At 42.6% G+C, this 26,758-nt stretch overlaps 2 protein-coding genes across 3 annotated transcripts in view; both read right to left on the reverse strand.

The window, feature by feature from the left end:
• Positions 1-5,772: 5,772 nt before the first annotated feature.
• On the reverse strand, positions 5,773-13,274 carry slc35d3 (solute carrier family 35 member D3). Its single transcript, XM_069688170.1, has 4 exons — positions 12,478-13,274; positions 9,901-10,111; positions 6,838-6,995; positions 5,773-6,746 (listed from the first exon to the last, which is right to left on the reverse strand). The coding sequence occupies exons 1-4, from the start codon at positions 12,700-12,702 to the stop codon at positions 6,024-6,026; spliced, it is 1,317 nt and encodes a 438-aa protein (XP_069544271.1). The 5' UTR covers positions 12,703-13,274; the 3' UTR covers positions 5,773-6,023.
• Positions 13,275-16,778: 3,504 nt separating this feature from the next.
• pex7 (peroxisomal biogenesis factor 7) overlaps positions 16,779-26,758 on the reverse strand; it is a 31,602-nt gene continuing 21,622 nt past the window's right edge. For both annotated transcript variants that reach the window (XM_069688164.1, XM_069688165.1), the window contains exons 10-11: positions 22,656-22,755; positions 16,779-16,917 (exon numbers count right to left, since the gene is read on the reverse strand). In XM_069688164.1, the coding sequence (XP_069544265.1) occupies positions 16,834-16,917; positions 22,656-22,755 (184 nt within the window). In that variant the 3' untranslated portion in view covers positions 16,779-16,833. The remainder of the gene's footprint in view (positions 16,918-22,655; positions 22,756-26,758) is intronic.

Genomic DNA, 26,758 nt, shown 5'->3' on the forward strand with positions numbered 1-26,758 from the left:
ATCATATTTTAGACGACATGCTATAGTATGACTTTTTTATCATATTTTAGACGACATGCTATAGTATGACTTTTTTATCATATTTTAGACGACATGCTATAGTATGACTTTTTTTATCATATTTTAGACGACATGCTATAGTATGACTTTTTTTAATCATATTTTAGACGACATGCTATAGTGTGACTTTTTTATCATATTTTAGACGACATGTTATAGTATGACTTTTTTTAATCATATTTTAGACGACATGCTATAGTATGACTTTTTTATCATATTTTAGACGACATGCTATAGTGTGACTTTTTTATCATATTTTAGACGACATGCTATAGTGTGACTTTTTTATCATATTTTAGACGACATGCTATAGTATGACTTTTTTATCATATTTTAGACGACATGCTATAGTATGACTTTTTTATCATATTTTAGACGACATGCTATAGTGTGACTTTTTTATCATATTTTAGACGACATGCTATAGTATGACTTTTTTTTAATCATATTTTGGACGACACGCTATAGTATGACTTTTTTATCATATTTGAGATGACATACTGTAGTATGACTTTTTTTTATTCATATTTCGGACGACATCCTATAATTTGACTTTTTATTCAAATTTCGGACATGTTATAGTGTGATTGTTCATTAAATTTTTAGATGACTTTACTAAATAACAGTTCACCAACTGTGGTTTGCACTTTAGGCTCTGATGCAAGAAGTAAGAGCTTCGATCCCATGCTGGGTTATTTCCCTTTGTGATTTGCATGTTCTTCCACTATTTGAAATTTTTAGACAACATGCTATAGCATGACTTGTTTTTGATCACATTTAAGACGACATGCTATGTTATGATTGTTTACTAATTTTTTTAGATGACAATAGTCAGTAACAGGTGATGAAATGGTTTGCACTTTGGGCTCTGACGCAGCAGGTTATAGGTTTGATCCCATACTGGGATATTCCACTGTTTAGCATGCTCTTCCCATATCTGACATTTTTAGACAATATGCTAAAATATGACTTTACCTTTGAAATATGAGACTGGCTTTATTTTGGTCAACAAAAACATCTTTTGACAACTTTTTGTAGAAAGACAGAAAAAGTTTCTAAATTTTCATGCACCACACACTTCACCTTTTAAAAAAAAACAAAAAAGTTCCATGACAGCAGGCTGTTTGTTTACTGCCTGCCTTTCTTCCAACGTGCTGCTGCGTCCGTCATCACAACCGATGATTTGTTTCTGAATCACTTTCTGTCCTTGTGGTTTGCAACTAAAAGGATGTATAGTGACTGTGGATGGATTAAAAGAAAACGGAGTCCTGGGCACAGACAAGTAAATCCCCCCTCATCTTTCTGATATAGGAGGAAGACATTCCCTCCAGGAAATGTTGCAATCGCAATAAATTAATGCAAAAACAGGAAATCTCTGCAAAATTTGTGTGACTTTTCAATCTTGAAATAAAAATATCGTTATCAGAATCTCTGCTGAATTTATTAAATCATAAAGTTAAGAAAAATAAGGGTTCCAGAGTTCAGGAGCCCCATGGACTTGTGCCAAGTACACCCACTCTGTAATCCATCCATGACAATTTACACTCTGCATACAGTACATTCAATGTAGGTGAAATGACAGACAGACATACAGATGTTCCAGCTGTTCATGTTCCACAGTTCACTGCATCGACTCAAGTTTCCTGGAAAGAACTTCAGCTGTAATTACAGGGAACATTACAATGTCTATAGAACCGCTCCATTAACAATCACAAATATGGTCATTATTTTCTAATCACTCTATTCTTCACATATATTTAATTGCCTTTATTTAAATTATCTATTTACATTTTTAATCTGACCTGCTCAGACAGAAAAGAGGTTATGGGAGCAATTCAATTGGAATTATGCAAATGAAACCCTCCGGTATCAAATTGCACACTTCTTTCCAGGAAACTCACCAGGAAATAATCAGGAAGTCGTAGAAAAAAAACAAAGAAATTGCATGTTTTTAGGCGTTATTTCCAAAGATTGAACAGATGTGACCAACAATGAACTGATCTGACTTTCGTGTACTTTATATCATTCAACAGAAAAGTGTTTATTTCATACAATACGCAGAAAAAAATCCATGACAGTGAACTAAAGAGTGATCTAATGTCAGCTGCCTGAAGTTTACTGAAGAAACCAGGTCTGAATGTTTCACGTCCTTCAACGTCCGGGCCGTTGACGCAGGTTTTCACAGTGATTCTCAGCCTTTCTGATTTCAGTACAATAAGGAGAAACCAGACATTTAAAAATACATTCATGCACTCGTGGCTCATATTTGAATTAAACACACACATCAAATGAATCGTAATTCTCTTTGTTTTCTCTTTGAGGAGGCAGTCCCAGCGTCCGACCTCTGGATCACAGTCAAACATCCCACATCGCCATGGTAGCACCCACTGACTCATTATCACCCCGAAACAACACCAAACGTTTCACACGTCATGCTCTAACGACTACATTTACCTTCTTTTTTTAATATTTTTTTCTAAAGCGTTAATGGTGGAATCAGCACCGGGCTCTCTGCAGCTCCGGGGGACGGCACCTCTCTTGTACCGTTAAATGAAGTTTGGGGAGTGTGAGAGGAAAAAAATCAATATCAATCAATATCAAGGGTTGACAGCTTTTTCTCTCCACAGATTTGGAGATGCCCGGAGCTTTTCGTTGTGAAAGAGACTATATGTTTGGAGGAGAGAAGATAAATGCTCCTTGTTCGGCCCTAAATACAGAAAAATAAGGGTGAAAAAGAGGATTCAGGTCAGAAACTACACGACTGCTGCAGAAATGCTGTTAAAGGTGAGCTGGGGAGTCTTCGGACGCCTGTTATTCCACAAGTGGGTTGCTGTTTTGTTTGTTTTATGCACGTGGCGCCACCCGTTGGTTTGTAGCCTACAGTTTTTGGACTTTCGGCCGTCGCCATCTTGCTGTTTTCAAACCACAAATGACCACAAGGTTCAGATTGGGAAGACGACAGCACTAATTGCCCCATGCTAAGCTAGGCTAATTGCGTTGCTACTTCAAGCGCAGACTTTGGGATTGGTTTCGAAGAAAGCAAATTTTCCTTATTCAGCAAAAATAACACTTGTTAAAGGCTGACAGTAGCAGGTGTAAATACAAAGTGAGATCGAACTTTGCCATCTGCTGTTGAATTCAGTGGAACAGATCTGGTCATTAATTGAAAACGTCTGTCTGTGACGGCTCAGCCCACATGTGGAGGAGTCTTGACTCCAACTGGCTGATGTGAATAATTCCTTCAGACGTTTGGATGGCTCGGTGGCCCACACGTGTCCCTGAGAGGCTGATTTTGACCGATTTCATTAGATAGCGTCGGTGAGTCGCCTCGAGGTGGGCAGAGAGCCTCATCGGTCAGACAACAGTGGGACGGTGGAAGCTCATTTCTGGGTCTTTTTTAACAAACATTGTGCTTGTAGAAACTTCTTGGTGAACGGCAGCCCGTCACGTTTACTTCCTGGGCTCTAACGGTCGCCGTGAAATCAGCAAAGCAGAAATAGTTCCAGCTTCTACCGTCCATTAAAACCTTATTTGATCAAATAAATTAGATATTACGTGTTAATCAGAGCGCTTCAAGGGTGATAGTAGAGGCTGTTTCCTTCTACTTCCAGTCGGTATGTTACGGTAGGCTGATGATGTCATGACTCTAGATGTGCATTGATTTACAGGCACTGAATGTGGTGTGTCTCAGCCAGAAAGTAAATAGGAGTACATATTTCCCAAAATGTAGAACATCCCTCCTGCCAAATCAACCAAACTTTTCTCTCCTAAACAGATATCTTATTAGTTATTGTAAAAAAATGTAAGTTTTACTTCCTGACCCGGATTCAAAGTCGTGTCATCGCCTGAGTTCCTCACGTTACATGAATAATTTGTGATTTCACCACGGACCTGAAACTGGAGCAGAGAAACATCAGATTTTGGATCAAATTTTTGGGGAATAGAACGTTTTCAACACGCCCGCTTACAACCAAGCGTTCCTGAGCCCACGCAGTGATTTCCACTACAGAATCATGGCTGTTTTTAAAGCAGGGAGCTGAGTAAGGGGTGGGGCGGGGAACTATGACTGCTGTTGCATTATTGTGTTGTCATGTTGGAGAACCCTGTTGCCATGGTGCCACAGTTCAGGTGGTTTACAGTGAATGTTTTCCCCTCGGACGCCTCAGAAGGTCCCAGTAGAACTCGGTGTTGAAAGTCTGACATCCAACTAACAAACAGCTAATTGTAAAAAGTTCGCCCATTAACAACAACTAAGTTCTACAAATGCACCTCTCAGAACTATTTGCAGTTTACCTTATCGCACGTTATTGCTGATCACTTAGGATTCGAAACGATCTGTTTAAACAAAAGTCGATCCTGAAGCCACGTTTCCTTCCTTCCCACCGACCCACCGACCTTTTTCTGCAGCAGTCTGTAAACTCCAGCACGGTTAGAGGCGTCAAATCCAAATCTTTCTAAAAAATAAAATATAAGGAGAGCAACAAGAAAGGTATAATCAACGACAAAGTGTGCTTTAAGGGAATTAAGTGTGTTGCGAGGAAGGAACCACTCACTGCTTTGTGCAGGATTGCCTCCACACACACACACACACACACACACACACACACACACACACACACACACACACACCTCGCTGTGGGCAACCGTTCTTGACTGAAGGTAAAAAATATCTGGGCTCCTCAGAGTAACCTTCTGCAAAGAGACGCTGCTGAAGTCCTTTTTGTTGCCGTCGGAACACAAGTCGAGTCTCATCGATTAAAATGCCAAAATCAGTTTATTTCAGTGGTTTGGCTCAAAGGGGCTAAACGGGTCTTTGTGGAGGTTTGACGCGTGAATTAGTGCCGTGAATCGTCAGGAAGCTGCTTTGACGGTGCCGGCAAACCTCAAAATCATAAAAAACACCAAAGATGATTAAAATAAATGAAAAGAAAAGCAGGAAATCTTTAACATCTGAGGGGCTGGAAGCGTTACATTTTGGGCATTTTGGCATAAAAAACGACTAAAATCATTACGATTTGAGTTGAAAATCATTTTTCTGGTTCAGGGTGCGAAATTATTACGTTTAATTTATGACGAAGCATTGTGTCTCTAAAGCTGCAGGATAAATCCACTGCAGTGAAAATATTTCCACCTTAAAATGTCATGAAAAGAAAATACTCAAATACAAGAAGCTCAGTTTGCCGATGAGTAAATGCACCTGGTTACATTCCACGACTGATCGCTGCAGCATCAGAAATAAAACGTGAAAGTTAAAGTAACGAACACTGAAGCCCGGCGTGACGCCACGTTATTCGTGTTCTCGTTTTCCACCGACGCCGACAAACAGGAAACACATAAATGATGGACCGACAGTAAAGAGTGACGGCGGACCTGCAGAGAGAAAATCAAACTTCAGACAAACAAGACGCAGACGAGTCACTCGCACTCTGATTAGAAACAACAATTCAGCCACAAAAACAAAACCCGGACACGTTCAGAAGCTCTTCCCTGATTGGATGTGATATTTGAGTTTTGCACAAGATGCAGACTTTTTGTTTTTGTTTTTTGTTTTTCTTCTACAAGACCTGCTTTTATTTGGCTAGCCGGCGGATCGATATCATGCGACGCCCGCGGTCCCGGCCGTGCCGTGGAGGCTGAAGGAGACGAGAGGCAGAATTTTTCTCCGACGGGAAACTCTTCATCCGCTTCTCTCCCCCGGGAACCTCTTCTCGCTGCTCGGTGACGACACGGAGAGCCTGGTCTGTCGTCCCCGGTGGTGAAACTGAGGTATTGCAACAGCAGCGAACACGACCAACAAGCATTTGTTTTTAAGCACCGCTGATGCTGATAAAAGAGGTTCCAGGTGGAAGTTCAGTCTGTCGTTTTCTTTTTGTCCTCTGGTTTCTTCAGCAGACGTTTTTTTTTTTTTTTATATATTTTTTTTTTATTCCTGTTTTCTTCTCCAGAGTCTGAGTTCGGGTCCCTTACGGACTCTGCTGCTCCATGTTATCGAGCAAAGGGTCTTTCTTGACGAGCTGCAGATGTCTGACGGACCTCCACACCCCGACGTAGCTGTCGCTGGCCGACTGAAAAGAGGAGGCGCTCTCCCGGTGGAAGTGCTCCCTCTGCATCTCCAGCGCCTCTTTATCCGTCATGACGCGAGAGTTCAAGCCGGCGTCGCCGTCCCCGGTCCACGGCTCTCCGTTGGGCAAATGGGTCGTTTCCGCCTCCTCCCTCCCGTCGCTGCTGAAGCCTCCCTCCGTGTCCGGCTGTCCGGGGTCCGATCCGTGGCCGCTGCTGCTCAGCGGCAGCTTCTCCCGGTACGGCTCGCCGGGCAGCCCGCCGTCCTTCCCCGCCTCCCCCAGGTCCTCGTACGAGCTCTTCTTCTTCGTCTCGAAGTACTTGACCACGCAGTAGGTGATGGAGCCGACGGTGTTCACCACCACGCCGCCGATGAACAGCCCGGTCGGCGCCACGTTGTTGAACGCCACCATGCCGACGGTGATGGTGGCGATGCTCTTGACCACGCCCACGAAGCTGGTGGTGACGGCCGAGTTGATGTAGGTGCAGTGCAGCGTGGTGAAGTTCATGGCGCAGCCGATGACGACGCAGATGCTGAAGATGATGCTGATGCGCGGGTCCTTCCAGCCCTCGTACGACCACATGTTGATGGTGTCCATGGAGATGATGGAGCACACCAGCAGCACCTGGCGGAGACACGCACGGACAAACGGACCGAGTCAGAACGGAGGACAGAATTAAAGACGGCAGCGGGTAAACAAACAGGAGAGTCCGTACCGGGGAGGCCATGATGGCGATGGCGTACTGCGCGGTGAGCGGCCCGTACTCGCTGTCCAGACTGGTCTTCTGGATATGAACCAGGTAGGTGGCGTGGATGATCACCGCCAAAACACCGGTGATGTAACCGACCGGATCGCCGGTGAGGTCGCCAGCACCTGGAGGGGAAACGACCAAAAGAGGTTTTCAGTTTTTCCTCTCCATAGCTTTGTTTTTCTGTTGTTGTGTCTTTCGGCATCGATTGTTGTTGTGTTTGTGTCGTCTTCGTGTATATATCTGGTTTACTGTGCAAAAACCACACCGAGTCCAGAAGAAACACAGGCTAACAATTTAGCGAGCTAACAGGTTCCTCAAATGGCCACTAGGACATTAAAACTTTACAGCAGAAGCAACAACTGGTACAAAATACGGTTTTGGTCTCGGTAGTTCATTTCCTGTTCACGATAACTGTTTCACGTATTTTAATAGAACTCGCCGCTTAAATCGAATTAAGGCTAAAAGTTATGCAGAGTTAAGGGCGGGGCTGCTTTGAGTGACAGGTGAGTGCATGAAGCTCCACCCACACATCGAGAACCGCTCTGTGGGTGACGTCGCCATGGCTACAAATGTTTTAAGCTACCGTCTGATTTACACGAAACTTTTAGCCAACTGAGACAAATTTATGATTTTGTAAAAGTTAAGAAAAGTTCGGTTAAAAGAATGATTGTTAACAAATCAGTCACTTACAGATCAATAAAATGTTATTTATCATCGGCAAAAAACTAACGTGTTGCAGCTACATGCTAACACCATCAACAAGTGTTGTTCAAGATTGAGCGTGATATTTTTCTTTTACCAAAGGAATGATTGTGCTCACGGTTTAAAGAACCTTCTTTATCAAAGTCGACACTCTCACTACGAACATCTGTGGTGATATAACGTCACCGGTCTTTAATATACGCCGTCCTTAAGGTCTCTTCATAGTGCTGAAGGTGCAGATGAGCTCTCATCACCAGCGAGGCAATTTAATGCTGCTATTCATAGGATTTGTGTCTCTAAAGCCCCGTTTGTACAGGATTTATTTCTGGAGGTAATAAGATGGGCTGATTCTAATATTACCTGCCCAGCTCAGTGCTTTTAATCCGGTCTGGAGTGAATGTAGTGATTCTTTTCTTTTTTTTTTTCCACACTCTCCTTTGAGCTGAAAACCGACTGCTTTTTCTTTCTTTTTTAACGATCCCATCCTCGTCCTCGTACTTAAAAGTGGATTTTTCTTTTTTTTCACCTGCATTTTTTTCAGCTCAGTGTGAAAGTGGAAAATGTTTATTCACCAGGTTATCATGCAGGTATTGTTGTTCTCTTTGAGCCCCCTTCAGCCTCTATTAGTTACCATTTAGACAAATTGGTGGCATCAGAAGCAGCTGAATCATCTATGAGCAGCTCTGGTCTGCTGTGAATCATCGATGTTCAGACATTTATCACAGATAACTGTGATCCTGAAGAAAAGGTAGAAATGTGGCGTTTCTAAGGCAACTTCTTTTTCTAGGATTTCTAAGCAGATTTCTGGATGTTCTTCTCTGCTCAGTAGTCCAGTTTTATTTATTTTTTATAGAGCGGATCCTGCAATGTCATGAACTTTAAAATCCCATCTGGATTGATGAATTAAATGACCAAAAACCACAGGGAATATTTGATCCCCCCCCCCCTCCAAATAAAGATGAAAAGGCTCCTTCTCGTTTCCCTGAAAACGACTTACTTATGATCCAGTTTAAAAGCGACACGCATACATAACATGTTGACAAAATGACATTATCTCACTTTATTAATCCACGAAAAGACGCCTGGAAGATGCTAATATTTGATTGATTTATTTTTACTCGGGGGCGGAGGCAATTATCACCGAGATTAAACCCAGAATGATGAATCTGTCCATTAGATTCATCTTCTGCACATTTCACAGTCCGTGTTTCAACGCTCACACTGAGCGGCATCAGCAGACGAGATGGATTCAGGAAATGAGTTATCTTTCGAGTTTCTTTGTATTTTTTCTATTTGTTTATGACTTCAGGATCATTAATAGTAATGGAGGAGCTGGGAAAGCTGATTAAGGATCCGTATGAGACACAAAAGTTATTGCAACATTTAAACTGCTTTAACTGGGATTTTTATGGAAGAACAATGTTGTCAGGGTGCTTATGACAATTAAAATGACATTAAAAGGAGGAGCGGATGGGAGAGGGTAATAACAGGAAGATCGTTGGATGGAAAAGAAGGTTTTAAAATCTGTCGTACGTTACTTAACGGAACCGTAATTCTTTTCCATGTGTTAGTTCTTGAAATGGTGCCGACATACAGTTAGATTTCATGCTAACGGCCGTTACAACTTACTTACTAAGCTAGCATTATATTTTTTATGGAAACACATTTCTTGTAGTTCCTGTTTATGCTAACGTACGTTAGTTTGTTTAATGGTACATGATTTTTATGCTAATGTACATCGTTCTTTTGATGCTAGCATTGTTTTTCATTCAAATTGTTCTTATCCTAGCACACGATAGTTCTTTCAATAATAATAATGTACTTTATGCTAATGCACATTTGATTGTTTCAGGCTGATGTTATTTTGGTGTAAATGTTCTGATGGTTCCTTTGAGGTTCGTAGCTCAACGCTACATTAGCTGCTACTCACAGAAAACACTCAAATGTCTGACAGAGCAGTTTGTATAACTCGGTGATTCGTTTTTGATTTGGAGAACGTGACAAATCTTTTCCTCTGCAGAAAATGTGTTTTGCATTGCGATGCTAAATTAATGGATCATTCTTCCAAAATAACAAACGCACAATTAATGTTCATGCAAATTTCAGGGGAAACTGCTGCTAATTCAACCGCTTTGTGCAGCAAAATAATCACAGAACAACTCTGGATTCAGGGAGTCCTGGACAGATGGCGATAAGAGTGAGTGTGTGTGTGTGTGTGTGTGTGTGTGTGTGTGTGTGTGTGTGTGTGTGTGTGTGTGTGTGTGTGTGTGTGTGTGTGTGTGTGTGTGTGTGTGTGTGTGTGTGTGTGTGTGTGTGTGTGTGTACCAGCCAGCGCAGCTCCTCCGGTGGTGATGAGCACGGCGGTGACCACGCCGACGGACGGCACGCCGTTCTTGAGCACGCACACGCCGATGCTGAGCGTGAAGAGCGGCAGGCAGCGCTTGAACACGACGTACATCGGCAGGCTGAGGCCGCGTAGAGACCACAGCGTGAGGGTGGACTGCAGCGTGGACAGGATACACACCGACGCAAACTCCTGCACAGACAAACACACACACACACACACACACACACACACACACACACACACACACACACACACACACACACACACACACACACACATCAATCAAGATGTTAGACAACCTGAACATTCAGACGTGGACATGCCAGCGTCCTGGTTTCTGATTACTGAATGCTGTTCGTGCAGAAACATGTAACAAATACAAAATGGTGTTGTTGTTTTTTAAATAGACTTGAGGAAGTCAGCATTGCCATATTTCTCTGTTAGTTTTCTGTTAGTTTGGCTTTAGTTGCAGCATTAAGGAATCTGGAAAAAGTCTGTATAGTACATACCACCCCAAACCTCTGGATGGCGCTCTACTAAAGGTCTATAATGGGTCCGCCCACATTTAGATTACAACTTCAGTCTTGACTGTGATTTTAGTCTGTTGGCCTTAAGGTTTGTTTACACACTCTGAAGGACGGACCAATCAGTGATCAGTGGGAGGAGCTAGGTGCGTTAAAGTTTGAAGTTTGTTTAAGATTTCGGTTAAAAGACTGGAGACCATCCTCAATGGTGTGTGGCCAGACCATAGACTGTGTTTAAAAGTGTTCGTAGCTTCCAAGTTCGAAAAGTGAGGCCAATGCTGAAGTGGCTTAAAGTGCAATACCACCGAGGGCCACTAGGGGCTGGCATAAAAAAAAATTGGAATTTCTTTTTTTTTCCACAACTCATCATGGCGTCATCAGCTAAATTGCTTCCTTTTTATTCGTTTTCTGGTGATCTGATCTTCTGGAAATAATTCCATCTTTAAAATTATATTAGAATTATAAAAGAAGTATGTTTGGGGGTGTGTCTGTTTGATTGACAGGACCTGGGCTTCCAATCAGATCGAACGCTCACTCCTCCTCCGCTGGTCCAAAAATTCAGTATCTTAACTTCACAGGTCTCCAGCTAGCATATTCAAGTTCTCCCTTATCTTCATCATACAGCTTTCTGTAATCAGAATCATATGACCTTCACGTGCCCAAACAGAAAAGGATACTGAACAGGCTGATCGGGTCCAGGCTCGGAGTCCAGAGGTCTCAGTGTCTCCTGATTCAGAACTTCTGTTCACCGTGGAGGGACTTTTCATCATTTGTTTTTGAAAGAGGGGAATCATACAACTGCAAGGAGTTAAATGACCAAGATACAAAAAAGCCACAAAGTCTCTCAACGGGAGAGCAAATGCTGCAGAGTTGTAAACCATCCACAAGGGGTCGCAAACTGTCCAAAAACATCCACAAACTGTCCACAAGGGGTCGCAAACTGTCCAAAAACATCCACAAACCGTCCACAAGGGGTCGCCAACCTGCCACAAAGGGTTTGTCTGTCTTCATCCTACCCAGATTTGCTAACATGGGAACACAAGCAACCAGCGTTCAAAGGAGAAAGTTCCCGGTCAATATGTTTTCATTAATTTGATTTAATGTTGGGAAATTAGTTTGAATTGTTTCTTCGTGCCCGCCCACATTGAGACTGCACCAATCAGAGTATAGAACCAACACAGTGCTGCTATCACTGCAGGGAGGGAAATAAAACTCAGCAAACTGGAGCAACCAACTTCACTAAACATCTGCAATGATCTACATATTTTATACTTTCATAAACTAAATAAATGTTAATTTTAATTCAGCTGTAAAAAAAAATTACAACTTTCTTCGGGTGCATTTTTACTGCAGTGATTTTTACAAACAGTCAATAATTGTTAATGAGTCTATCAGTCAGTCAGCAACTCAGCCGATCTGTCAGTCGGTCAATTATCCAGTCAGTCAATCAGGTGGGGTGGGGGTAGGGTGGGGTAGGGTGGGGTGGGGGTAGGGTGGAATTTTTAGGGTGCTGCTTTTTTAGCAATGATGTAAAAAAAAAGATTTCAGGCATCCAGAAGTTTCATATCAACTCTTAATGTTAACTTTTTAGCAATGTAGTGACGAACTGAAGATGAAGTTTGTCTTGAGAAATGTTTTTATGTAAAAACCCAATTTTGACAGTTGTTTGTTACCTAACTAAATAAATACAGGAACATAAATTAAGAAAATAACATCAGACACCAAAAACAGAAGGCTTGAAGAAATGGTTTTACTTTTCTGCATTTAAACAAAAACACAGTTACAAGATGTATTGGCTGACTTTGAATTTTGGGTAAAAATACTTGTGATAATATTCATTTAAAAAGACGTAGATTTGTTTTCAGACATTGTTTTTATCAGTTTGATAGTTGGAGGCTTTTTTTTTTCTTCTTTTTTTTTACCTCAAAATGAAACAGGCTACAAAAGCACCACTGGAAGTCTTTGGATTTCTGTTTTTTGAGAATCACCAAAAAGTGCCACTGAAATGAAAACGTCAGTTCATGTTTTTACCTTGGAGAGCTGCCGGCTGAACGGCGGGATCGCGACTTTGCCCAGCCGCCTGAGGGTCTCCAGAGTGAGCGCCGCCGTGCTGCTGGTGAGGAACTGGATGAGCGTCAGGTAGTTGAAGTGATAATTACTGATGAGGAACTTCAGCAGGATGTTGAGCGAGCCGGAGAAAACGCCGTGCGCCACGGCCACGGAAATCCCCAGCAGCCGTCTGTTATACACATCCATGGTGGTGCTCTGCTGGTTTTGCTTTAAAGAAAGCCGAATAGGAGATGGGACGTAGGCTACTTTTTGGCAGGGATGAGTCCTCTCACAGCGCGGTTTGGAGAGCTTTCTTACCGGGGATGAAGGGGGAGGATTTGGGTTTTTACGCACAGCCGCGAAGCGCTGCTGTTGGACGGAGAAACGGGAGGAAAGGAAGGACGTGAGGCTGCATAAAACCCCGCGTTAGCACCGCCAGTGAAGGAGAATTAATCTGCATTCAGGAGCTTTTCGTGAAAGAAATGATTACAAAAATGTGAAGACAGAAAAAAGGGAAGGAGATCCTCGGTTCGGTTCTGCTGACTCTTCGGTTTTTCTTCTTACTTCAAACTGCAGCTCAGACTCATTCTCCTCTGCTGCGCGGAGTTCAAAAAAACACAAACTCTCAGTTCAGGTTTTAGTTTCCACTCATTCATTATTATCAGCAGAACATCTTTCAGGAGGGACTTTCTTTGCGCTTTTGGCTCCTGAAAAAGAGAGAGAGAAAGAAACCAACCTCCGGTAACTACGAGAGGGACGCAGAGGAGGAGAGAGGTAGAAAAGAGAAGAGGAGGAGAATCCCCAGGAATGAAATCTGCAGTAGAGTACAGTAGAAGCGCAGCAGCAGATGTGCAGGAGGTGTACAGTAGAGGGGAGGTCGTCCTCTGAGAGCGCAGCCAGTGAAATATGACATTTTGCCGCAGCGACTCTTGGCTGAGCACCCGAGAGAGAGAGAGAGAGAGAGAGTGAGAAAGGGGGGAGGGAGGGGAAAGGGGGAGAGAGAGAGGGGGGGTCTTTACTTGTTATATCATAGAAGTCATTGTACTAAAATACACCGATTATGTTGACCTCACCACGTGTCTGCCTGATCATTTATTCCTCTATTGTCCAGTTGATTTATGTGCCTTTTCTTTTCCTAGCTCTTAGAAGGTTAATGTACCTTATTGTGCAATTATCCCTTTAAATAAACTATAAACACATTAAGTATCCACAAAATACCAAAAAGAACGTTTATTTTAATAACTAAATAATGCAGAATCAGATATTAAATCTTTTGCTATCAATGTTCTGCTTTTCGGTTTGTTTGTTTGTTTGTTTGTCTGCAAGACTACAGAAAAATAAACAGCTTGATTTTCACGAAACTTGGTGGAAGGGTGCAGCGTGGGCCAAAGAATAACCCATTACATTTTGGAGTGGATCCGAATCACGGGGCCGATTCACAAACTATTTTTCCCTTTCGTTAACGACGTGAGAGAATGCGGCTGCTAGCTGCAGTACATCCTAAAATCCAGTGGAGGGCAGTGAAGTTCAATCGTGACAAGACGTCACCTCAAGAAATAGGACGACTCTGTATCACAGTGTATTTACAGGCAGCCGTACAGATCCACCCGTCAGTCCCCAACAGGTCCGAACCCTCAGGTCAGCAGAAACCAGTCGGGTTAAACTTGGCGAAGGTTCGGAAAAGATTTCTCAAAAGAAAGACACGTCTCTTTTATTTTTTTTGTAGGCACGAACTCCCGGTCCACCGGGAGAAAGTCATGGGTTTTATCCATCTTATCACCCACAAGCTGACTCACAATTATGAGATTAAACAGTCTTTGTTATTTGTCACACGACCTCCTTCAAATGACCACAGCGCCGGTCATGTGCGTGGACTTTCCGAGGGTGACGCCGCCTCGTTAACCTCCAGCGGACCGACGGGTTTATTAAAAACCGGCCACAAGCATCTTTCACAAACATTTTTATACGGGTCTTGTAAAGGTGTGGATGTTTGATCCCCAATGAAAACCTTTTGGGTTCGTCTCGTCAGGACCGGATTGGAAATCATCTCCCAGTCGTGGTGATCTTCGTTTCATGAAAGCGATCAGTTGTAGAATTAAAACCGGTTGGATGGCAGCTGCTTCTGTTTGTATCTGTTTGTCCCTCGGTGAACCTTCGTCTCTCTTCACTCAGTTCATGCAAAAGCTGATTTATTGCTGTGACAGAAAATGTGTATGTTGCCAAAATCTTCTTTTTAAAAGATGGAATAAATCAGAAATGTGTCCAGGACGGATCCAGGATTAAATAATGAGCCGATTTTACAGATATTAAGTTTAGAAGTACATCTGCAAGAAGAAGAAGCAGAAATGTACGAACACGAGTCTGATCGAGGGTTACGAGGCTGATTTGTTGGTTTTGTTAAATGTATTTTGAATCTATAAAATGAGCCCGAGACGGTCTGAGAGCCACAACGGATCTGAAACAGAAAGAAACAGCAAAATCTCACGTTTGAGTCTGAAAACAGGAAATTAGCTCAAAATATCAGTCTATTTATTTTCTCAGTCGCCTGTAAAAACTGCTTTAAAACAATTTTTGAATGTGACTGAGACTTGATTTGGCCTAAACCAGAAAGTGTAAAGAATCCTGCAGCTTTTCTTTCTGTAGATAAAAAATGTTTGGATATTTGCCAACAGTGCGACTCCTCCTCCTCCTCCTCCTCCTCCTCCTCCTTATCAAAAAACAAAGACATCATCAGTCATAACAGGCGTGGAAATGACTTGGACAATATTTTAATTGAAATATTTCATCAGAAAATCAGTTTCCAGGCCACAAGGGAGGGAGATCCGCCGTTATCCAGCTCAGACCATTAGCTTCCAATTAACACGCAGAGACAGAGGGAGACGGAGACGCTTTCAAACGAGGGGAGATTAAGACCAGGACGAGGATTTAGACCGGGACTCTTCTCTCTCTGCAGGGAGGGAAGGAAGGAAAAAAAAAACTGACAAATCCATGCATCCATTGTTCCACTGACTATAGGTAATATAGATTAGACCGAGTAATTTGACTTAAAACAGGATGAACAGGCCTGAGTCCATTTTAATGTGGATTTACAAATGAATATGTAGCACATGGTGGTGATGGAATGAGGAAACATGCAAAGTGAAGCCAGTGAAGTGTGCAAATGTGCATTTAGTGACAACTTCAGAGTTGTGATAAAAAAAAATAATAATTATATTGCAGCAGCATTTCTCAAAACTTGCAATGCAATTTGCAGAATTTTTTCTTTTTTGGTAATAGTTGAGAAATTATTTGAATTATTTTTTCCAACACAGGTGGGTAAGTGTTCCAGTTGCAGTAAAACTCGTTCCTACTACCGACTATGGGCTAAACGAGGAGTCGAGTTTGTTGAAAAAGCAGGTTTTGTTTAGAAATGTTTACTTTGTGCTGCAATGATTTCAGCAGAGCTTTTATTTCGTACATTTATTGCGTGAATTGAGCAAAATTGTAAGCTCTCGCAAACATCTCGAAGACGAGTTAAAGTTCTGTTCATTATATTGGAATCGCATTTTTCCAAAATTTCTTACAGAAGAAATTGTTGGGAAATGTGCGTTTTTACTATATTGACATTAATGTTGTGGAGTTCTTCTGCCCCCTGGTGGGAAAAAAAAACTGGTTCACCTGTGAGCTTTGTGCTAACGTGGTTAAATCTACTTTAAAACTTTTTTTTGTGCGTGTCGACATTTTTTAACAACTGTTTCGAAGATCTTACAAACTGTTTTGATATCTACAACTGAAATAAATATATTTTTAATAACATTCTCGTTCCTAAAATGTTCTTTTAGTGACAGGACAGTGACCTTCTGACTGAAAACGAATGGACAGCGTTACGGTGATATCTGCTGCTTTATTGAAGGCACTGCACATACAAGTCATCATTGTGGACCAGCATATCTACATGATGGTGGCATTTTAAACCAGAACTTAGTCACAGTTGACATTTCCTCTCGAGATGAACTGAATATCACAGCGATAAGGGAGAAAAAATATGATTACGTGGATATTACTCTCACTGTGAAACATCCTGATTTACAAGATACAATTAGAGGAAACTTTATCATAAATACATTTAAATATCATTTAATAATAAAGGATTATTTTAAGCAGGTGGCGTCAAATACAAGCGCGACTCCGGTGCTTTACTCGAGCCGACACGATGCTTCGCTAAGTACGACGTCCTCAGAAGTACAGTAGTACTGGTGTGTGTGTGTGTGTGTGTGTGTGTGTGTGTGTGTGTGTGTGTGTGTGTGTGTGTGTGTGTGTGTGTGTGTGTGTGTGTGTGTGTGTGTGTGTGTGTGTGTTTTAAGGTGCTGCACTGTGGTTTCCAGCCGACAGGCAGGCGGGCGTGTAGATCTTCACCGTCTCGTCCCAGGAACAGTCCAACACCTGCAGACAACACAGCCAATCACATGCTGTTACAGGGTAAACGCCTTGCTCAAGAGCACCAAGTGCATCCTGGGAGTTCAACCTACAGCCACAGCTTCTATAACAAATGTTCAAAACACTGCATCCAAAAAAATAAAGATAGAAATAAGGAACTTCAAAACTGCAGCGATACAAAATACGACAGAATGACTGTCAGGAAGATTTAGGTAAAATGATGCAGAAGACTTTTGGAATATTATTTACTTCTCATTTATTCATCCTCCTGCTCCGATTCAAAAAGATGCAGGTTTGACCGAAACCTTCAATCGTGGTTTTATTGGTGGAAGATGTTGAAGACTTTTATGTAATTCTGTTTTCTACATTTCTGAGTCTCCAGCTCGAAGCTTCCCGACGTGTTTTCAAGCCGCAGATTATTTTTGCTGTCAGCAGGGAACATTCGGTCCTCGTGTTCCTGCAGCTTTTTTTTTTTTTTTTTTCTCCTCTCAATTGTGGTGTTTTTACCTCTAATTGCTGAGCAGAAATGTTCCCGGCGGACCTTTCAGAGCACACGCAGACGAACACACCTGTTCAGAAATCACAGGTTGAGTTCAGGTTCAACCGTCAGACGGAGAATAAGAACGAGACGGCAAAGCTCACCAAACAGAAAAAAAGCAACCGACTTTTATTGTTGTTAAATAAAAGCAGAATGAGACCCATATTTAATTGAGAATATACCAAAGACAACATGTCAATGTTGTTGTGTAAGAAATATCTGCTCATTTTGAATTTGATGGCAGCAACGTGTTTTAAAAGTCGGGACACGGGCACGTTCACCACTGTGTTGCATCACCTCTTCTTTTAGCAACACTCTGTAAACGTTTGGGAACCGAGGAGACCAGTTGCTGGAGTTTTGAAAGTGAAATGTGGTCCCATTCTTTGTGATCGTTCTGATTTCAGCTGCTCAACCGTTCGAGGTCTCCTTTGTCGTATTTTTCAATTCTTGATGCTCCAAATTATATTTACATTTTACACAGCATCGTTTTGGAAACTCTCAGCAGCAACACCTGAATCAAAGTGTGTTCAATCATGTAAAACTCTTCGTGTCAAAGTGTTTTCGCTTTCAACGATTCCCGTCATCACAGGTGTTAGAACGGGCTTTGTGTTCTTTTAAACAGTGAAGAAGAAGGAGAAGAAGAAGAAGCTGCAGCTGCTGGGTGACGAGGTGATGTTATAAATAAAGAACTAAAGGAAGAAGTCCTGCTGCGTTCGGTCGCTGTGTTGCAGGTTTTGGCTGCAGTCAGGAATGTTTTCACATCAGAGTGAGTTCATGTCTGTCAGGTCAGTTTTACCTGCCACGTCTGTCTCTAACCTCCGTTTAGGGTCACAGAAACCACAAAAAAACTACTAAAAAACTAACAACAGGCAGATACACATCAGAGCCAAAATAATAAAACCACTTAAATAGGAAATAAAAAGCTCAAACTCCTCACAGAAACAAACACGGTGTTCACATTAGAGTGGACTCTAATTATATCATGAAGACACTTCACCCTCTCTGGATGTCTCGCTATGAACGCGGGTAAACAAAAACCACGCGTCTTCTTGTAAGGTTACAACCTTCAAAAATTCAACACTGATTGTCGTTATCCAACAAACTCAGTGATTCAGCCGGCGTGACGACACGAACACGCAACCGAGCGGCGCGACGGGAAACTTACGAGAAATCTGAAAAATCTGGTCAACAAACTCCAATTTCGCTCACGATTTCAGTCACAACTAAACACGACCGTGCTTTTCCACGACCGCCACCTCCCACCGGACCGCCGCTCTTCCCTCCCGCTCCATCCGATCTTTGAATCAGCCTCCTGGGGGGGTGGAGAGGGGTGGTGAGGGAGGGGGGAGGGAGGGGGGAGGGGGGGATGAGTAAGCAAAGTGGTCGTGCAGTGACTCAGCCGTCGAGGAGAGGAATGCCCTCCTTTAATTAACTTTAACAGCCGGTCGTAATGCGAAGGCTGCCAAGACTGCAGCAGAGCTCAGAGCGGGAGAAACATACAAAGAGGAGAACGAGGAGATGTGTGGTGAGGAAAGAGGCCGGCAGACTAAAGGGAACGTGAAGGTAAGACAAAGTTCAAAGTCTGAGGAATATTTAATGGCTTTTTACTCTAAATAATGAGAAAAAGATGAAGAAACAGTAATTAAAAAACTAATAAGCTTGTGTTCTCGGGGGGGAAAGTCACACAGCGGTTATGAAGCACAAAACACACGTTATCACTGTTGAATTGTCATGGTAACAAGGCTTTGAATCAAGCTTTTGTTTTGGAAATCCTGACTCGTGCTTTACGGTACCACGAAGGGCCGCCAAACAAAAACCCGACTGTATTTGTTAATCTGTTGGCATCATGGAGGTTCACACATGGTGGCTTATGTGTCGTGCACCCTGAGGAGACGGGTCGAAAAAGGTCATGTGACGAAGTACGAAGGGGGTGAAGTCCGCGGAGGGAGAAGACCGGGGGACGGTTGGATGGAACGAACCCAGAACTTTCACCCGGGAGAGGAAAAGTCAACGTGGATTTCTCTTTCAAAAAGATTCAAGAAGACCTGGTTTTGGGGGCGTGTCTGTTTGATTGACAGGCCTATGGTGCAGTCAGGTCACAGCTATCGGTGGGCGGGACGTAGTATTGTCAGGATTCCAATCAGATCGGTCAGATCCACCTCTGGCTCCTCCCCCCAGCTCGTCCAAATATGGTCACTTCCTGCTCACCATCTTTGCTAGTTCAGGAGTTCGAACACGGACAGAATTTGTGTTCAGCATCCAACATGTTGACAAGAACCAGCTGCTGTTTCCAGACAATCAACATTATTCCTTCTGTTCGAAAGTTTTTGTTGTACTGAATGTGAATTAATCCAGAAATAGTCGGTAACGATCGCACCACGTCCTCCTGTTGGTTGGATTCAAAACTTCAGTCTCCAGCTGGAAAATAAAGCCACGTTTTCTTTTTAAATAAAACCGTATATTAAAGTGTTTTGTTCTTAACACGTCGCTTTATTTTTTTTTTCCTTTTACAGCTGCTGTGGATGAAGAACAACGTAGAATAAAACCAGACGCAAATATTAATCTCACTCTGTCGTACCGCACAAAGGTCCACGACGCCTGGTTTGTTTTCCAGAGTGTGTGTGTGTGTGTGTGTGTGTGTGTGTGTGTGTGTGTGTGTGTGTGTGTGTGTGTGTGTGTGTGTGTGTGTGTGTGTGTGTGTGTGTGTGTGTGTGTGTGTGTGTGTGTGTGTGTGTGTGTGTGTGTGTGTGTGTGGTTTGTCTTGTAACGAGGGCGATCCATCACACACACATGGCTACGCCTGGATGAGACCAGGGCTGAGGGAGGAGGTGTGAAGGAGAGAGAGAGAGAGAGAAAGGAAGAAAGACGGCGATTAGAACAAAAAGTGATTAAAGAGGAGCCGGTTAGCACTTTGATCAGAGGACGAAATTAAAACAGAAATAATCTAAAGGCAAAAAAAACAACCCCAAAAAACCCCAAAAGACAGAAGAAGTAGTGCAAAAAGGAAGTTTGATGTCTCTGTGGACTGATAATGGAGCGTTGTCGGGTTTCCAGAAGATTAGCCTGATGTCGGGATTACCAGACGTGTTTATGGAAATGACGCACGAGTTCATCTCGAGTTCTTACAAACAGAAACGCTGCGCAACATTCGACTCGAATCTCTTTCTGTGTTCAGCTGCGCTCTCCCCATAAAAACACCTTTCATCTGTCAATTCCAGTTTATTTCAACTTATTTCCCATCGATGTGTTTGTTCTCTTTATGGGTCAGACTAACTTTAAACTCGACGAGTCGAACTAAACACGGTGTAAAAAGCTTTGAGCTTGGCTGTAAGCGGACGTCTTTTGACCCCGAATCAGACGAAAGGGTTTAAGGCAGAAAACCGATATTGTATGGCTGTGATCTTCGTGTTGTGGAAATCACTGCATGGGCTCAGGAACACTTGGCTGTAAGCGGGCGTGATGAAGATTTTCTGTGGCCCAAAATATCTGACCCCAAACATCTGATGTTCCCAATAAAATAAAATGTCAAGTTTTCATAATCGACCGTATCGGCGCCGCGTCACGTTCAAATTCTGCAACACTTTCAAAAACTAAAATTTTTCGTTATTTAAAATGACACAGAAAACAAATGTGCTCGTTCAGAGAGAAACAATAAAGAAGGAGAGGGGAGATCTGCTCTGTGACGACACTCTGGGTGTCCTCCACACTGTCACAGCTGTGTGTGTGTGTGTGTGTGTGTGTGTGTGTGTGTGTGTGTGTGTGTGTGTGTGTGTGTGTGTGTGTGTGTGTGTGTGTGTGTGTGTGTGTGTGTGTGTGTGTGTGTGTGTGTGTGTGTGTGATAACAATACAGCTCATTAGTGCGGCTGCTTCCTCACACACACACACACACACACACACACACACACACACACACACACACACACACACACACACACACACACACACACACACACACACACACACACAACTCGTTTGTCTACGTTGGGGGCAGTTTGCCCTCTGTGATTGGTTGCCGTGGGAAACCGACGGTTTACCGTGAAGTCGTGGGTTCCTCGTTATCACTTACGCTCTCTTCCATCTTGGTCGTTATTATTTGCATCCCAACATGATTTTTTTTTCCAGTCAGCGTTTGGCGACTCAACGCACCTCGTAAAAAATAGCGGGAGCCTTTTTTCGGATGTCTTTCAATAGTTTTTGAAGTACAGAGGAAACAACATTTATCAGGCTTTCATACACACTCAGTACGTTTTGGTCTTTTCATGAGATTTGCCGACAATAAATAGAGAATAAGACAAAAAAAAGACACGATTAAAAAAACGTTGACCTTCTAAAAGCTAGAAAAATCTCGTTGACAAACAGCATCGTGAGGACGGCTGCGAACAAAAGCTGAAGTTTCAAAGTGACGTAGGAGTGATGACCGAGCAGCGGACTTCAACACGGATTCCGTTGGGTTCGATGGCGTCTGTCAGTGTTTCCCACGCATGCTGGGAGTCATTTTTACCACTCTGCTTCTGAGTTCCTCCTCTCTCTCCCTAGAGATAAAGGAGGGGGACCACACGGTGCAGCAGAGACACCGCCTGTCTAAAGCAGCAGAAAAACTGCATTTGACACCGGTGGCCTTTTCAATTCACCACATCTTTATCACCGACACATCTGAGAGCTCGGCTTCCTGACAGATTGCTGTGTGTGTGTGTGTGTGTGTGTGTGTGTGTGTGTGTGTGTGTGTGTGTGTGTGTGTGTGTGTGTGTGTGTGTGTGTGTGTGTGTGTGTGTGTGTGTGTGTGTGTGTGTGTGTGTGTGTGTGCAGACAGACTGATGAATGGCTCCGTTTTAACGGTCACACAGAAACCGGACGAGGACACGGTGAGGAGGATTCAGGGGAAATGTTCCTAAATCTGAAGAACACATCGAGAACGTCCAAATGATGAACGAGCCAAATAAAATGCTCACGTTTTTTGGGGGGGATGTTTATTCTATGTAGGATTCTAATTCAGAGTTTGATGGAGGTTTATTCTCCGGCAGGTTGGTCCCAAATAAAAGATCAATAATGACAAATTCAAAAGCTATTTCCATTCACTTTTTTTGCTATTTTAATGAACTCCGATGGAGGTTTTTCATCTAAAACTTCATCTCCAGTTTAGATCTTTGGGTTGGTTGGGTACAATAAGACAGACGGTACCAACAGGAAGTGTGTGTTTGTGTGTCACCTGGTTGGGGATGTGCAGGTTGAAGTCTAATCCGCAGACGAACTCTGAGTGATGCTCCACGGTGTCCAGGAGAGGCTCGTTTCTACCGACATCCCAGAACCTAAAAAACACACAAAAAACACAAAGACGTTTGACTTCCTCTGCTGGTTATAAAGAATAAAACACACAGCGATGATGATTCATGACATCATTTATCACAACTTTAAAAAAGCTGAAAAGAAGAAGTTCAACTGAGAGCTGTGGCCGAGGCAGTGACCAAAACAAACAGCTCAGAAACAACAAAATGGTCTTTTATAACCTGGTAGTTAAAGTATCGTGTTTTCTCATGTGGTCTTCTTATTTCAAAAATTGCTGTATTTGTTATTGATGCTCTTTTATGATGATAGTTCATTTGTGTCCGCTAAACACAACAAACTGGTCTGTAATGTTATTTAAACATTTACCAGCCCATTAAAACAGATGCAAACTCAATTTCAGATGAAATGCTGTTTGGTTTTTTTAGCAGGCAGTTTGTCTATAAAACTATAGAAGGCTTTTTATTCAGTTAAACTTTTAATTTTTTTTACAGTAAGAGTCAATCTAGGCTCATTTAAAACTACATGGGAACTGTATAATAGTTGATTTTGAATGATACAAACTGGGCTCAAAAAAGAATCCTCTGAAATCAAAATGACAACTTAAATAAAATAAAAGATAATGCAGAAGTTTTTCTCCGTGTTGATGCTATAAACACAAGCTCATCCAAACTTTGGATGTTTTTAGAGGCAAGTTGGGACCGACAGCTCATTTTTAGGAATCGGAGGAGGCAGCTGGAGCTAAAGTGACCATAAGCTGATGAAAAAAAAAAAAACACAGAGAGAAAATAACTCCTAAATAAATAAATTTCCCACAACAGACGCAGAAATAACTGCAAAGACACTGAATGTGACGGGAACAGTGAATCCCTCTGCAGGTTGGTGTAAAAAGAAGAAGAACACACCTGCTCATAATCATTACAAAGTCCTGCTACACAGGGAGGATGATGAGGGAGGATGATGAGGGAGGATGATGAGGGAGGGTGATGAGGGAGGATGATGAGGGAGGATGATGAGGGAGGATGATGAGGGAGGATGATGAGGGAGGATGATGAGGGAGGATGATGAGTAAGACAGAAGGGGAATTGGAGAGACGCATCTCCACAGATCTGAAGATGAAGGGATGCGAGAGGAGACGGCAATCTAGAAAATGAGGTTATGAAAAAATAAAGAAGTAAAAGAGACGCGGAGAGAAAAGTGGAGAGCCAATAAAACACTGCCTCCAGACCTCGGGCAGCGGCGGCCAATCAGACTAATTGAAAGCCTGTTTCTCTTCCTGGTCTTGACGGAGTGGCGTGTTCGCCGGCGTGTGTGTGTGTGTGTGTGTGTGTGTGTGTGTGTGTGTGTGTGTGTGTGTGTGTGTGTGTGTGTGTGTGTGTGTGTGTGTGTGTGTGTGTGTGTGTGTGTGTGTGTGTGTGTGTGTGTGTGTGTGTGAGTAAAGCCCTGACACAGCAAACACTCCCTCCAGACTCATCCACTTTGCAAATGTAATTAAATCACTTTCAGGAGGAACACTGCAGCTCCCATTGGGCTCCATTAGACCCATATTAATACTGGAAGAGCTGCAACACACACACACACACACACACACACACACACACACACACACACACACACACACACACACACACACACACACACACACACACACACAATGAGCGATGGGTGTCTGGGGAGAGTCAGCCATTGAGAGATATTATATATTGAGTGCGTTGTTAGTGTAAATTACAGCTCACGCTCGGTTTCCTGTGTGTACATGTATTTGTGTGATTATGTATTTGTGTGTGTGTGTGTGTGTGTGTGTGTGTGTGTGTGTGTGTGTGTGTGTGTGTGTGTGTGTGTGTGTGTGTGTGTGTGTGTGTGTGTGTGTGTGTGTGTGTGTGTGTGTGTGTGTGTGTGTGTGTGTGTGCTCTACGGTACTGCAGTGCAGAGTGGTTCAGTCCTAATGAGCAGACTGCATTTGTTTCTGGAATGATTGATGACTCAAACTGTGTGTAAAAAAAAAAATAAAAAACTTTCCCATAGAAAAGGTTGAAGAAGAAAAAGAACTCTACCAAGAACACAAAAGTTCGGAGCTCCACAGGGTTCTGTACTGGGTCCAATACTTGTCACGATAGATTTTCAACCTCTATGTCAACGATGACCTTTTAATGAACACAAAAGTTAGTCATGGAGTTCCACAGGGTTCTGTACCAGGGCCGAAACTTTTCACGTTTTACATGCTTCCTTTACGCAACATTACGAGGAAACGCTGCAAAACCAGAAACTCTCTACTTCTAAATTCAGACAAAACCCCAGTTATGGTATTTGTCCCTAAATAACTCAGATGGCGTTGCCTTTGCTTTAATACAGTTTAGTATTTACTGCTTTTCACTTATAAATGTGGCTTCGGGTGGCGCCGCGGTAACCTGAAGGTTAATACTACGTAACCGCAACTTCAACAGTTCGCCTTTCAAGACCTTCGCTTCATTTCATAACCTCCATTTCTCTTCCCATGTTTCCTGTCTATCTCTACTGCCGCTATGAAATGAAATGAAAGAAAAGCTTGTTTGAAGCTTACTGAGGCTTTCAGTTGATCAAAGTTGAGTCGAGTCTTTCCTCTGGTGCCACCCTCAAGACTAGCTCGATTTATTCTTTTTTACCCCTGTAGCGGTACAGATTTTAGAAAAACAAAGTTGTCTCTGTTATCTTATCCATCCGTCCATTTTTCTACCATTTAACTGGTGTCAGGTCGGGGTGGTCCCTCTCCTCAGTAACATGTTCCAGCCGCTCTGGGAGGATCCCGAGGCGTTGACCAGAAGAGATCTCTAATCCCCGGTCGACTGGTCAATCGAAAGATATCCAACGCGGTCCAACACAACGCCTTCTCCACGTCACCAATCAACCTGTCAATCTCCTGCTGTTTTTTATCCATCCAATAATGAGTGTAATGAGCATTAAAAAACAAACAAACAGGATACCCAGTAACAATGGGATTCAGTGGCTGATAGAGGTGATAAGCGGTAAAAGACCATGAAAACGTGCATTCACCAAAAATCGACACGTAATTTTGTAAAGTACGTCTAACCACGATGAACACGTTCATCACCTGCAGTGCAGAGCGATACGTCTGAAACTCAATGAAGCAACGTGGCAATAAAAAAACATTTCCACCGAAAGGAATGCATTTCTGTCACAGAGGCCCCATTCATTGCATTAACATGCCGGAGTCATAATCCTGCAGCTAAGAGCCACTGCAGCCTTGATTGGCTCCATAAAAAAAAAGAGCAACGGCGGTGATTTACTGGTGACTGCAGGGAATCAGCTGTTTAGATTTCAACACTGCGAGAGAAAAAAAAATATATAGTAGCACAGTAGAATTAGCAGAATTTATTTTAAGTAGATTAGCAGAGAAATCTGCAGATCAAGGCATTTTTATGGATTAATATAAAAATCTTTATTGAACTCTCGTGAACTATGAGTTTGAACTCTGACTGTTGGTCAAAGTCCGGTTTTACCTCTAACAAAAAGAGCATCCAACTATCGGTGAAAAAAAATAAGGTTTCTAAATATCAGTGTCAATAATTTATGACGGGAGACCCCCTCCATTAATTGAACCCCATTCTGCAGCGCCCCCTGCTGTATGGATCCCAGCACCGACACGTGAAACAAGTAGCTCATTTACAAAAACTAAGGTCTCTATGAGCAACTTACAAGCTACATATGTGTGAAATTACAAGTTCATAAGTGCTGCAGTTGTTTGTTAAATCGATCTTTTCTAGTTTTATTACATCTAGGTGCAACATGTGTAAATTAAAGGCCGTTTATAGGTCTTAAAAAAAAAAAAAAGTACTATCAACTACTGTTGTTCCTCAATGTCTGTTTTTTTTTTACTCGGAAGTGACCATATTTGGATGAGCTGGGGAGGAGCCATGGGTGGATACGCCCCTGCCTACCTATACTGTAAACCTGACTGCACCACAGACCTGTCAATCAAACCAGACACCCCCCCCAAACATATCTGTGTTTAATATCTAATGAATGCTGCAA

The sequence above is a fragment of the Brachyistius frenatus genome, unplaced genomic scaffold (genome assembly GCF_029030835.1).
Source record: "Brachyistius frenatus isolate BFR_SWC_R1_liver_20210118 unplaced genomic scaffold, ASM2903083v1 Contig_536, whole genome shotgun sequence".
NCBI classification, from domain to species: domain Eukaryota; kingdom Metazoa; phylum Chordata; class Actinopteri; family Embiotocidae; genus Brachyistius; species Brachyistius frenatus.

Coding starts and splice junctions, on each gene's coding strand:
- slc35d3 (XM_069688170.1), bottom strand. CDS start 12,702: ATGGATGTGTATAACAGACGGCTGCTGGGGATTTCCGTGGCCGTGGCG. Junction 6,996..9,900: donor CGGAGGAGCTGCGCTGGCTG/GTACACACACAC, acceptor TTTCCCCTCCAG/GTGCTGGCGACCTCACCGGC. Junction 6,747..6,837: donor TCGCCATCATGGCCTCCCCG/GTACGGACTCTC, acceptor TGTCTCCGCCAG/GTGCTGCTGGTGTGCTCCAT.